At 42.4% G+C, this 14845-nt stretch overlaps 1 protein-coding gene across 1 annotated transcript in view; it reads right to left on the reverse strand.

Moving 5' to 3' along the window:
* Positions 1-14845, reverse strand: part of ST14 (ST14 transmembrane serine protease matriptase) — a 56924-nt gene that overhangs the window by 21315 nt on the left and 20764 nt on the right. Inside the window, exons 2-6 of the mRNA XM_088476234.1 lie at positions 7509-7668; positions 7282-7409; positions 3891-3961; positions 1532-1683; positions 738-773 (exon numbers count right to left, since the gene is read on the reverse strand). Of these exons, the coding sequence (XP_088332360.1) occupies positions 738-773; positions 1532-1683; positions 3891-3961; positions 7282-7409; positions 7509-7668 (547 nt within the window). The remainder of the gene's footprint in view (positions 1-737; positions 774-1531; positions 1684-3890; positions 3962-7281; positions 7410-7508; positions 7669-14845) is intronic.

The following is a 14845-nucleotide window of genomic DNA, read 5'->3' on the forward strand; positions in this document are numbered from 1 at the left end:
GCATAGGAAGGAGAAGAATATCTTACTGTGCACAAGGCAGTCAGAGCTCAGAGGGGGCACTCCGAAGCCCCTCTGCTCTCTACAATATGTGCCATATGACTGTGGTTTGCATAGTAGTTACATCATGACACTGTGCAAAATTTTAAGCAATAGCAGCCTGAAGAAATAAACCAAGGAAAAATGGTGATTCCGAAGATTATTCTTATAACCTGCCACAGCGATTTATTAAAAAATAAAGGAAATGATGCTTCAAAGATTTTGTGTGGGGGTAAAAAATGGGGCACTAAAGGTAGTCATGCTGAAGCTTTTTCAGTAAAATAAGCAGTAAGTACAAGCCACAAATGCAAATACAGGGTTAGTTAGTGGCAACAACTTCTAACAGGGCCGTAACTAGGGTGGAGCGACCTGTGCCATGGCACAGGGCACTGCAGGGCAGGGGGCGCTGTTTGGGCCTGTCAGTTTTCCTGTTTATCATTCATACTTGTAGCTTCCTCTTCTTTTATCCCCAGCTTCTCCTGGCCTCTCCTGTCTCTTCCCTGGCCCTTCCCCATGAGGCCATGGCGATTTTTCAGGTGCACTATCTAATGTCCCTATTTAAAAAAATGAGGGGGCGCCAATGCTCTCTCTGGCACAGGGCACCAAACAGTCTAGTTACGGCTCTGACTTCTACTACCCATAAACAGCAACCGTAAAACGGTAACTTCTCAGTAAAATTATATAAAACATTCAATACTCACTGTCACGGAGACTTCTCGCTGCAGTCACTTCCACAGCTGGAAAAGCAAATGAAAGGGTCCATTTAAATTTTTTATTTTATTATGAACTCAATTGCCCACAATTCGATCATATGATACATTATTTTGCTCACTACACGTGCGGCACACACAGGATCTAAAGCGATGCAGTATAACAGATCATTCAGAAATAATCTCCCACGTTTGAATATTTTTGATTGCCCAGCACTTGAAAACGAGTTTAATGGCTTATGTGTGGACAGGTTCCACAACCGTAATTACGGCTTCTCTTTCTGTATATAAAACTGATCAGATAGAAAGCTCTTTTTGCTTGCAGAACAGTATGTCATAATTCGCAAAATTGTAGTAGGTAGGTACCTTATAGACATCAATCCTACATTAATGAGCTTTACTTTGGGGTGAGAAACACAAACTCCCAATACCACTGGTGGCCAATAGGTGGCGAGCAAAGCCCATTTCCCCTGCTGGGGGTACACTAACCAAGCCTGAGAACATACATGTATAAACTCTGGGATTTTACAAAAAGGGAGCATAAAATGGTCCCACGAAACATGTATTTAGGATTAGTATATTTGTTGCAAAAGAATTGGTATAAAGTAGAAGACTAAGGAGCATATTTTAATGCGCATGGCTAATTCGCAGAGATCGTGGCGAGCCAAACAGGGCTATTCGAGCATACATTTAGGTGAATACATCTTAATTAGAAATTTTATATTGCATATGTACAGTAAATAAAACAACCTAATAGGTAAATCATTAACGAGAATATTGCTTACGGTACGCCACGAAGGAATCGACTGTAAAAGTGCCGGGCCACCTTCGTGCGGTTGGCTGCACTTTTAGGTTAGTCATGGCTTTGTCTAGAGCAGACTCGAGGTAAGCTGGGACGGAGAACTCAGACAAGTAATAGCTGATCACGCTGCCCTCACTGCATAATGGAGAAACACAGATTGCAAACGGTTTGAGACATCCACAGAACAGACTTTATATTCATCTAAATCAATGTATTAAATCAGGAAATAATTATAATATTGCCAGATGCACTAAACTAGATCTGGAGAAAGACAAGAAACAAACAATTAGAGGTTTAATTAGGAAGAGCTGGGTTTTAGAACCCGAAGCTTAGACTAATAAACGGCAAAGTGGTTTATTTACTAAGTCACAGGTTCTCAAACTCGGTCCTCAGGACCCCAAACAGTGCATGTTTTCCAGGTCTCCTCACAGTCACAAGTGAAATAATTAGCTCAACCTGTGGATCTTTTAAAATGTGTCAGTGAATAATGAATACACCTGTGCATCTGCTGGGTGACCTGGAAAACATGACCTGTGTGGGGTCCTGAGGATAGAGTTTGAGAACCACTGGTCCAAGTACAGATCTTGGAGCAGTCACTAGAGATTGTGGTAATCAATGGATATACATATACATATATACATATACATACATACACACACACATATACACATACACACACGTGACATTAGAAAGTGCATAACTATATAAAAACAACCACAATAAGTTTATAAATAAAATCTAACAGTTTATTTAAAAAAAAAAAAATAAGTGTCCACTCAAAAAATGTGCATCACATAGACCAAGGTTCAATAAAACATATATAGGAATAAATATATTTTTTTAAAAAGGTTATATGCTTATCTGAGTTCAAGAATGAATACCTAGTTCATGAGGCAAGAGATAGGAGCACTAACGCGTTTCAGCCGATCAGGACTTGAAAAGAAATTCACAAATCAGCTATTTGACACCATATAAAAGCCTCCAATACATTTCCTTATGCCCACTAACAGCATTCTATAGGATTCTGCTAACGAAGTTGTCACTTTTTCAGGTCCAGGATGGGTCTCCCCACTGTTTCATGCACTCCTTCCAAGTTGCATAGAAAATTTGCAGACTCACCGCAAGAAGAGAAAATAGCCATTTCTAATTGAATCTCGCATTTCTCAGAAGCATGAATTCGTGCGAGGTCTGCAAGTTTCATAAAACAAACTTGTTTTTGCAAACTCGCACCTAATTGGATTGCTCCCTACATGTATCAATATTAAAGTGTATATATTGATACATATAATGTTAACACGTGGTACTGTATAAAAAGTTAGAAAGACTTAGAGCCGTATTCAATTAATTTCGCACATGCAATAATTTTTTGCATGCCGGACTTTTCGCCTACATCGCATGACCTGCATGCGGAAAAGTATCGGGCGCGCTCCCACTCTTCACCGTATTCAAGTAGAGAGGACGCGAAAACGGCACCCGGCGAAACAGAAACAGGCGAAAAGTCCTGTCAAAAATGGGGAACTCAGCCTGACAGCCCCCAAAAGAAGCACTAACATTGGGGATTAGCCCTAATGAAGGTATTTGGGGTACTTAAGTTGTGTCAATTGCTGCCAATTAAAGCATTTACACAAGTGGTGAAGAATAGCTTTAAGCAATATTTTTTTGGAGAAAATAACTACTCCCAGAAAATTTGGGGTACATGAAAATGCGTGCTAGCATATTTTTAAGTTGTTAAAGTGAAGTTTTAAATCAGGTAAAAATTCCACCTGCCGCAAGCACCTGCAATCAAAAAACATCTGCCCCATACTTAGGGACCCCCCTGTAACCGATTTCGCTAGTTTTTAAGTTTGTCCCCCAACTTTGATCTTTTTCGCCCCCAAAATAAAAGTACTTTTTTGGGGTGTTCTAAAGTCTTTTAAAACATTTTTGGACACCGTTCATCTTTGCGGGACTGTACCAAGGGTGCAGGCCCGTACTTTGCACCCCAAAACCGCAATTCTGCTCTTTTTTCCGCCTGCCATTCATAGGCAAAACTTTTCCGCCGAGTACATTGCATTGACTTTTCGCATACGCGAAAAAACTCTTCGGAATTTAATATGGCGGAAACTTTCCGCCTGGCGAAATTACGTCATCCGCGATACTTTTCCGCGGAGTTGGACTTTTCGCCGCTAATTGAATACGGCCCTTACTTGAAAATAAAAATATTTACCAAAAAAAAAAAAAAAGTTGGGGTTATGTAAAGGATGAGCTACATTACAAATGAGTGCCAAATCCTACATTGCATCCTCTACACCCCAAGGTTAGTAATGTCCCCCAAAAGAGGAGGCAAGTCATAGCACACTCACCTGAAAGCAGTAACGTTGCTTTGGACGAAGTGTGGGCCAATAGCTGGTTCAGCTTTATAAGTATTTTGCAGCTACATAAAGTGAAATAGACAGAGAATCCGGGGTAAACATTTCATATACAATCAATAAAGTTCTGTCACCCAGCAACAAACATCTCATACAGGGCTCCCCATATCTGCTCACTAACAGAACCACTGGGGGCCCGTTCTGCACACACAGACGGACATCTTGTATAATAGTAACGGTCAGTAAATATGGAAACAGTGCATTTAAAATATCAGTGACCAATTCCTCTGCTTTCATACAATATTTTCCCCTCATACACTGACTGGACCACGTGGGCAAATTATCAAGTGAAACTGTATACAGGTTGAGTCTCCCATATCCAAAATGCTTGGGTATTTTGGATAACGGAATATTCCGTATTTTGAAATAATTGCATACCATAATGAAATATCTTGGGAACTGTACCCAAATATACACACAGAATGCATTTGTGTGTTATATACAGTACACATTATACACACAGCCTGCAGATCATTTTATACAATATACTCAATCATTTTGTGGTTCAAACAAAGTTTGTGTACAGAAATTAAATGAATTTATGTTTCATATACACCTTATACACACAGCCTGAAGGTCATTTTATACAATATTTTTACTAATTTGTGCCTTAGACAAAGTTTGTGTACATTGAACCATCAAAAATCAAAGGTTTCATTATCTCAGTCATGCCAAAAATATTCCGTATTTGGATATGGGAGACTCAACCTGTAATGCATTATAGCAACTTTCCAGAAAAGCGACTTTTGCTGGAGATAGGACAGAGAGGGGGGATGCTTTCCATTTGGTTTGTCGGAGAGCAGAATAGCCTAGATGTAAGATACTGGGGGAGATGTACCAAGTTTCGAAAAGTGATAAAGTGGAGAGGGATAAAGTACCATCCAATCAGCTCCTAGCTGCCATATTACAAACACAGCCTGTAAAGTGACAGTTAAGACCTGATTGGTTGGTACCTGTATCTACATCCACTTTATGATTTTTGTCAATGCTTAGTACATCTCCCCTACTATTCCTAGATGTACTGTAACCAGCTTATCTCCAGTATATTATAGGAAATTACTTTACTCATTTATTTTTTCAATACAAAAACCGCTCAGAGTTGCCCCATTAATGCCATGATACAGGTGCCCATGTCCCCTTTCCCATGTGTACCACTGTCTCCCCTTCCCCATGTATGCCTCCCTACATGTCTCCCCATGTGTGCCTCCTTATTCCCCCCTCCATTTCTACATCCTCTTCCTATTTGTGTGTGTGCCAGATGCTGTCTCTCTCCAATCACTCTCCCAGCATCTCCAATTTTGGATGAGCCTGGCTGGCTCTGTCTTCCTCTTGTGGGTTTGTGCTCTTGGCAGCATTACTTTGCCTATGTATGCCCATATGGCACCATCACCAAAAATTAGCTTTAACAGAAATTTTTTGATATTAGCCCTCCCCCCTACCCCCCATGGACAGAGAGTCTCGCCAGCGGTAGAGACCAGACCACAAGGTTCATCCCTACACAGAAGACCAACATCTCGCCTACAGCCCAGGAGAGAACGGAGGGAAACCAAAAAGAGACGATACAGAGAGAAAGGATTATATTATTATTATGGTAAATGTATATTTTATAATATCCGTAGATTTTAATTATTAGCATACCTCCCAACATGACCCTCTCCTGGAGGGACACAAAGCTCTGGTCCTGGACTTCCCTGGTAATGTATGATTGGTGGAGGCTCCAGAGGTTGGGCTGCAGCACAGTCCAATATTCAAATAGGGGAGTCACACCAACTGCCAGTGAGTCCCAGCCAGTGATGTTGGACAGTGTGTGAAATGACAGTTGGTGTGGCTCCCCTATTTGACTTTTGAACTGTGCTGCAGCCCCACCTCTTACCAGGGAAGTCCAGGACCAGAGCACTGTGTCCCTCCTGGAGAGGGTCATGTTGGGAGGTATGTATTAGTACTTGTGACAGGGCCGAAACTAGGATATCTGTCACCAGATGCAAGGCAGCAATTTTGCACCCCCTCCCTTCCCGTACCTGGATTTTGTCCTTGCTCCTTCATAACTCAGTGCAGTAGTCAGACATCCCTGGTATAGTGACTTACATTATTCCACACACCATTATGCCCATTACACATTATGCCACACACTGTAGTGCCTATTACCAAAGTGCCACTTGCATATTTGCCCGACACCATTTTATGCCCCACAGTAAGGCTTCTAATTACTTTAAAATTACCTGCTCTTTACCAGGGGTTCCATGCTCGTTGCCAGGGGGTTTCATGCTCGTTGCTATGGGGTTTATGCTCGTTGCCAGGGGTTACATGCTCATTGCCAGGGGGTTTATGCTCATTGCCAGGGGGTTTATGCTCATTGCCAGGGGGTTTCACGGGAGAAGATGCAGCTTTTAGCATCTTCTCCAGGCACTTGCGCTGGCCTAACAGACACTAGAGGTCCAGTAGGACCTCTAGTGTCGGTTTCCTTCTTGGCGGTGGCCATTTTTGGATGGCCGTCTTCTGAATCTGCAGCCCCCAAGCCGCCGCCAAGGAGGAGACAGAATCTAGAGGTCCAGTAAGGACCTCTAGCATCTGTCTCCTCCTTGGAGGCGGACATCTTTGGATGGCCGTTTTCTGAATCTGCAGCCCCCAAGCCACCCTGAGTCAGCCCTTATCCACCCCAGTGCATTCCGGTGCACATGCACCTCTAATCCCCCGCCCCCCCCGCCCCTAGCTGCGGCCCTGCTTGTGATTAAAAAAAATACCTGCAGCCTTTGAGATGCAGACTGTTTACAATAAATTATGCACAAAATAAAAAACCACACACAGAGCAAAACATATGTAACGAGCCTTTTTGTAAACATATCACTCTTCTCAGGGAAGGATTAAGGACCACATGGGCCTGGACTCAAAAATGATCAAGGACCTATTGTGAAAAGCGGAGGTGGTGTGGCAGGAGCCCACGTGGTAATGTAAAGCCCCTATACAATTAGCCCCATCGTCCCCGTAAATACATAAAAGTAAAACAAATTGCATCATTTTGTAAGCATAATAGAAATGCTAATTTAATACATATCATTTATGGCCGACCATAGGGCCAGCTGGGCAGCTGGTTATCACTATGCTGTCACAATGATGGGCCTATATTTATGTGGAGGCCTGGGGCTGTAGTCCCATCCCCACCATTGTTAATTTGCCCCTGCATTCTATACCTAAAACCAACTTTTAAGGATGTGACATAGCCCGTGGCCCAGTGTTGTGATTGCCCCCCACACTAAGATTTGCCAGCCAGGCCCTGGGGTCCATCGAATACACGTTAATCTAGCCGCCAAAAAGAAATCAAATGTACCATTTCAATGACTTTGGAAGAGAGTTCAGCAAACTCCGGAGACGATGGGTTCTCGTAAGCATCAATGAATTTTTGATTGGTAACCGTCAAGTAACCGGCATAAACCTTCTGTACGGGCGCGTTCCGATCTGTATGACAAAAGAAAGGGCAGAAATCGACCACTTAGCATTTCCACTCGTATCAATGCAATAAAAATTATTAGAAGACAAAAAATAATAAAAAATTACATGCAAAGTGCCAAACGAGGAGCCCGACGCTGAGAGAGAGCAGAGCCGCTCCTACCACGACAGCGGCGATAATCAGCTTCTGCTTGGGAGCCATCTTCTCCACCTTCTTGGTGTTCGTGGCCGGAAGGAATTCCACCATTTCCTCAAATCCATTGAGGCTCTGCAGAGAAAAGGGGGAACAGAGTGAGCATGGAGTTACCGGATGGGGCCCAAAGAGGACCTTCTCTATACTATGCCTCATAGAGCCAAGTCACAGACCTGTTCTCCTGACAGACGGATACACCACAACGGTGCAGTGTTTCAAATCACAGAAGACAGAGCGCGTAATTATGAGAATCGCTTACCTCAATGCGTGCATTTCACCACACTAGTAAAGATCACCAGTTTGTTGTACAGAGGTATAAGGCAGGGCCATAACTACCGGTTGGACAAAATTGCACTCGTCAGGGGTGCTGGTCAGGGGAGGAGGGGCGCCACCCAGCTCAGACTCAAAAAAAAAAAAGTGTAACTCCTTGGGACGCCGGAGGAAGGCTCTGCGGAAATGTATCCAGTTTGGAGTTTTGGTCCGAGCTCCTGGCTCTGGCTCAGTCACTAAGCCTCCTGTGTGTTGGGGCACAGATGCGAAGGGCGCACAACTTAACGACGCAGCCGAGCAAGTCCTTCACTTTGCCAGGGGCATCCGGACCGCAACCCGTACAGTTCCTCTTCCCTGCCTGGGGTGTTGCTCTCTGCTCTGGTGCTTCTAGCACACTCTGGTCAGTATCTCAGTAGTTTGTTGCATCAGCTGACCGTGCTAGAAGCACCAGAACAGAGAGAATCACCCCAGGCAGGAAAGACGAACTGCACGGGTTGTGACAGGTATAGAGTGCTAGAATGAACACTATAATACTGGCATTTGGTGAAAACATGGGAGGGTGTAAGGCAGGAGAAGGAGGCCTGTTTGCCTCGCCAAGGTGCGTACCTATCTGAAGCCAAATATAGCTACTGGCTGCACTAACCTTTCCCATTATCTGCCTGTTGGGGTGGAGACTTCACCCGTCACCACCTAGGTACAGTAGTTACCAGCAGCTGGCTGATGGCTCGGCTCTTGCACTGAAGTCTCACAGGCAGTGGGTATTATTGGAGCGGGTAGTGTGCAGGACAGGGGCACAATTAGTGGGTTGGACCAAGATTTATAGCCCCTCAGTTTCCCACCCCCATGTACATGTTTCTGTACTAGAATAAGCCTATTAGGGGTCTATTTACTAAGCCTTGGATGGAGATAAAGTTCCGGTTAACCAGTTCCTAACTGTCATTTTTCTAACATAGCCTGTGACATGGCAGTTAGGAGCCGATTGGCTGGTACTCAGGGCCGGCCCGTACCCAATTTGTTTGGTAAGCTAATATATATTTCGGCGCCTCTGTAGTACTTTTGCGCGCACCTTTCGTAGCGCACTGCAAAGAATTAAGGTGACGTGGTCTCTCGGGGAAAGCCGTGCCCGCGAGTAATTGAGGTCTGTAAGATATAAAGAGACAACGGCCTCTGCCTTAATAATTCATAACGGGTATAATATTTCTGCCGAGTTTGCAGGATGAAATGAATAATAGGCGTCCATAGTCCACGGTCTGTTCTTATGAATTAGCCAGCATTTTGCTTCAGCCAGGTTAGCTTGTTTTGTTATCTTTTGCTGGTGACAATATATATTATATTATATTATTGGCAATAATATATCAACAGCACCAAAAAAATAACAAAACAATCTGACCTTCCGGTGGAGATATCCTTATACATTAAAATGATGCTCTTGCTGGAGTTATTGTTTCCTGTATTCCACTTAAATGTTTTCTCTCTTATTCTGCTCAAGAGAGAGCACGCACAGTGATGCCAATTCATTGTGGTATACTACGGAAATGCCAGCCACAGAACAACAGCTGTGGTCTGCCTACCAGCCACTAAGCACTTGGCACATAATTCCCATTTCCCTGCATATATTAAATCATCTCAAATTTAGAGCATATTTCCAGTTAAAACTACACTCAATTGTCCCATAAGTTCCAATTATCCAGCAAACACCATAAACACCTTAATTATCAAGTTCTTCAGCATGGTCAGGCAAGGTGCCTACAGCTTTATTAGTCCCATGAACACAGGGTCAAGTACCTTAAAATGAATATATCTCTTAGCGCCAGATTGACAGAAGGCTTCAATACATCCCTTTAGTATTCGTACCATACAGTAGCTGATCGATTTCAGAAAGGGAAACCTCTCCAGCACAAGTCTTAACCAATGAAATCTAGGGTTGTTCAAATTTTTTGGTAGTGAGAATATAGTACAGGCAATAATACTCTCACCATCTCAAAAATAACAAAACAAGCTAACCTGGCTAAAGCAAAAGGCTGGCTAATTCATAAGAACAGGCAGTGGACCCTGTTCCCTTTTTTTTTTTTGGAGGCGCTAGGAGGATTCCTGCCGATAGCCGTCGATGCCGCCCATAGCAGACGCAGACTACTCCGGACTGGACCCAGGACCCCACGCCCGCATTTTTAGAGTTTAGACTCACTTAGGGCTCTATTTATTAACATTATTTTTACTAAAATAAAGTGAAAAAGGGTGTTTTCACACCCTTTTCACATTATTTTAGTTTCACCTGTAGTTACTACAGGGCAATTGGAGTAGAATTAGTAAAATTCTACTCCAACCCCTAAGTATCACTTATTTTTAGTAAAGCAGATCGCATTTCCCATAATTGTAATGGAAAATGTGATCTGACCATAGTTACTAAAAATAAATTGTAAAAAAATACCGGGGGAAGCCCTGTGATAATAACGCCACCTGGAGGTGGCGTTATCCAGGGTCTCCCCCGGTTACCGGGCTCCCACTCTGCTCTAACGGGTAGAGCAGAGCCGGGAGCCGGTACCAGTAATCAGCTATGTGGTCTAAACAGACCGCAAGCTGATTGCTGTAAAAAAAAAAGAAAATTTTTTTTTTACTTACCTGAATCCAGGGACCGGTGATCGGGCCTCCGGTGATGGCTCCTCTCCGGTCAGCTGGTCTCCCACAGTGCACTGCTGCCCGGTCATCAGGTGATCGGGCCCCAGTGCAGTATGGGAGATCACCTGATCGGGAAGCCCGGAGAAAAGATCACCGGAGGCCAGGAGGATGCAGGTAAGTGTAATGAAGGGAGGGGGGGGGTCGTGGGGGGGGGGAGGGGGAGTCGCGGGGCTTAGCGCCGGGGGGGGCAGCAGCGACGGTGGGTCGGCGCATGCGCGGGCTCTTAGTCGCGGTATTTTTTCCGAAAATACCGCGACTAGAGTGCGGATGGGATCCGCAGGGACAGAGCTTTAACGCAAGCTCTGTCCCTGCAAGGGATTTATAGTAAATCCCTGTGATATTGCCTGAATTCGCAATGCGAATTCACTCGGTAATATCACACTACAATCCGCATTCAATATGCGGATTGTAGTAAATAGAGCCCTTAGAAGTCAAAAGTCAGGACTCAGGTCCGGCCTCGGGATAGTCTTCTCCATCACCTGCCGGCCGCCGCAGGGAAGGGGGTCCAGCCAGAGGCCAGCCCCAGCCTTCATTGCGCACTGCAAGTACAACGTGACGTCATGACATCACGACACACAGTTTAGCTGTCCAGCACTGCAGTACAAAGGAGCTGCGGCCCGCCCCAATAACAGGATAGCGCGGTACCGTCAACGGTGTCACAGTGACACAGACTGACTGTCACCCGCCTTCAATTTGCATGTTGCTAGCCACGGCCAGGTGAGGTCGCCCTTCTCTATGTGGTGCCCTACTCGGCTGCGTAACCAGCGTAGATCTAGAACCATCCCTGCTGGTACTTCTCCGTTCACTTTATCTACATCCAAGGTTTAGTAAATTGACCCCATAATCACAACTGATGCCGCTTCTTACTATGGGGGCAGCTAACTGGAGGCCCATCCATAAATCTGTCCATCCGTAATGATGAACTATCCATCAAACAGCACTACATCAAGTAAAGCTGCAAACCTGCTTAAATGGGGGACGTTGCAAAGCGGCTTGCTATTACCTGCCACATAGTATCTATCATCGGTATACGTTCGTAATGTCGACATTTGGTATGTCATGATGTCGACATTGTGAATGTCAACAAGAGATTGTCGACTGATGTTAGGTTAAGCCATCCTCACCACGGCTACAGAAATCTGCATGTCGGCATTCTGGCTATGTCGACATCATCGTGTGTGTCGCAATTCTGAAGGTCGACATTCAGAACATGTCAGCGATTACAAACACTCTATGTTATGCACCAGGACAGATGACTTGGGCTGCACACCGGGAATCCGACTCACACAGAAACTACCTGACATCCGGCAGGGACAGACTTTCAGCAGAAGCACAGATGTGAATACGCCCTCTTCCCTCCTATCCACATTCATCCAGAAAGATGACTGACACAGGTGTCACACTGCTCTTTTCTCACAGTGAGGAAGCACAAAGCATCAGAGTAAGATGTCAGTGTGAGAAGTATTCATGCCTCATATATACGGAACTGTTGCTGTATCTTAGCCTGTGCTCACTGCCTCATCATGGTCGCTTCTATCGGATACGCAGAGAGCGGAGAAAGCACGGCGCGGAGTTAGTGAGCCTTCTTGTTCAATAAAGTCCATGTTCTTTACATAAACAAAAAAACTCCAATTTAGCGACAAAAACACCTTCGCAAACAAAAAAGACCAAAAGTGCAAATAGACCCCTTCATTCTATAAAAGTTTATTTTTGAGGTCATTTTATTTTAAAAACTTTAAAATAAAATTACCTCAAAAATAAAAACTTGTAGAATGAGGGGGTTTATTTATTAAGTAGAGAAAATACTTTTTCTGGTGTGGGCAATAGGGACTTGCAAATCGGCATGGCTTCACATTATCACCGCTAGGACAAGTTATTGTGTTCATGCCTGGCCAGCATTCACCGATTTTACGGTGATCCTATGCCAGCAGCGCCCAAGATTAGAAAATTACGGTGAAAGTAACATTTTTAGAATTCTGCAAAATGCAGCGGTACAGATTTTAGGTACCACTCATTGAGAAATAGACCCCAAAGTCTTAAAAATGTCAATGAAAAAAAAAAAAATTCTCTTTGTATCAAATCTGCTTCTCATGGTGCATACACACGGTCAGATCTGTCAGACGAACCATGAACTACGAACGATTTTACCAACGATTTCATGAACTACGAATGATTTTTGACAGTATTAAAACGAATAAAAATCTGACAAATCTGACTGCAAACACATCAGATGTCAGATATCGTTGTCTGACAAACGGGAACGCGCATTGGTCATCGTTGCAGGGACACATGTCAGGTTTTCCTTCAGATATGAACGACTGAACAATTTTAAAAAAATAGTTATTGTACAACTCTGAAGGAAAATCTGACCGTGTGTATGCACCATTACTTTACTTAAAAAAAAAAAAATAAAAAAAAAATTGTTCAAAATATATTATTTATGGACACATATAGGGCATGGTCTTCTATACATAAAAGTCTCGGTTCAAGTTTCAGCAAAACCAAAAATTCATACCACTATGGGGTAACTCCGATTTTGCCCCCTCACTCTCAAATTCTTTCTACCTGATGTGGAAACGAAAGGGATTGGGAGCCATTCAGAACGTGTTTGATCCTGGGGGCAATCTTTATTCTTTTCAGCGGCTTAGGGACCTGTACAATATTCCCAATTCACATTTTTATATGTACCTGCAGGTCAGGCACTACATCCAAAGTAAAGTGGATTTTGGCTTGTATGACTTCCTCTTACATCATGACTCACTAACCCCTATTTATTCAATATTCACGCTAGCCTCTACTCAAAAATTTAAACTGTGCTATTTGTATAATGACTTGTTGATACAAGATACCAATAAGTTATGCTATAAAGTATGGTCCACTTGGTCACAGGATTTTCCTGATTTTATATTTTCCAACAGAACCATGAAACAACTCCCATCGATCCTAAAATGGCTAAAATCAGCTAAACTCCAAGAAATTTCACATCAAATTTCTTAATAGAGCCTATCTTTCTCAAGCACAATGGAGCAGAATTACCAAGTCAGACCCTAAGTTTGCTTGTTGTCCAAAATGCCCCTAATCTTCTAGTACCTTTAATCATAATATATGGCAATGCTCTAAGGTCAAGAAATTTTGGTATAAAGTTCATAATTTCTTCCAACAGATTACGAAGAGCAATCTTCCTTTTTCTTGGGAAGCATTTCTATTAGCAGATTTTTCCTCCTGGGCTCCAAACCCAATTCAAAATACATTGTTGCCATTATTAACGACCATTATAACCCTAGCAAAAACACTGATTTTACAGTATTGGCTATCAAATGGAGTCCAGTCTTTAGAAATTTTGAAATTTTAATTTTTGAATGTAATATATTTTGATAGACGCGCTGCTCTTTTTGATATTGAAAGGGGAGTCAAGACATTTATCTTGAAATGGGAAATATACTTAGATTTTTTACCCATTACTACATCCGATAATATTATGAAAGTTTTTGACAATACCACTTGGTCTCTGATGAGACGAATAACTTGATAGCTGGGATCGGTACATAATGATATCACTTTGTAGGACTTATCCTCACTGAGGAATAGCTAACAGAATATATAATTATTATATGTCATGATGATTGTAAGACGATTCATCTTAATTTTATTTTATTTTCATTACTTTTAATTTCTTTACCTTTATTTTTCTTTACTTATTTTATTGTATTTTATTATTATTATTAAAATTTTTTCCTTTTTATTTTATATCTAGTTTGCTGACCCGGAGTCTAATAATATTTAATATTATAAATGTGGTCTATATATCTGGTTTTGGAGGGTATGTTTTAGACTCTTTCTTTTTCCCCATAAAAAAACAAAAAAGACAAAAATTCAGATACTGAATATTTCACAAAATGTATGTACTTTATTGCATATGCATGTTCTTTATAATGCAAGGTATGCATTTGTTGTAACATTTTTTTGTAGTTCTGTAAATTGTACTGAATTTTGGATATAATAAGATATTTAAAAAAAAAATTGTACGTGAAAATGAAGAGGTCGATTTATTACCTGCAGAAGAGTTGTAAATCTAGCAAAAAAAAAAAAGTTCACTGAGCATGTGCAAAAGGCTCCAATAGTATCGAGTGAGGTGGTATGTGTCCTATTACCGCTACCAGCCACTGTACTGAGCGCCGTAAAGATGCAGCGGCAATCGTCTCTTTTTAAATTGCAGCGATAAATTTTCTATTGCTGCAATAAGCAGTGACAGACAGTTTTTTTTATTTTTAATCAGGGGAATCACAAATTGGAAATATTTTTGTAA

This window comes from Taudactylus pleione, unplaced genomic scaffold (assembly GCF_031769625.1).
Source record: "Taudactylus pleione unplaced genomic scaffold, aTauple2 ptg000185l, whole genome shotgun sequence".
Classification (NCBI taxonomy): domain Eukaryota; kingdom Metazoa; phylum Chordata; class Amphibia; order Anura; family Myobatrachidae; genus Taudactylus; species Taudactylus pleione.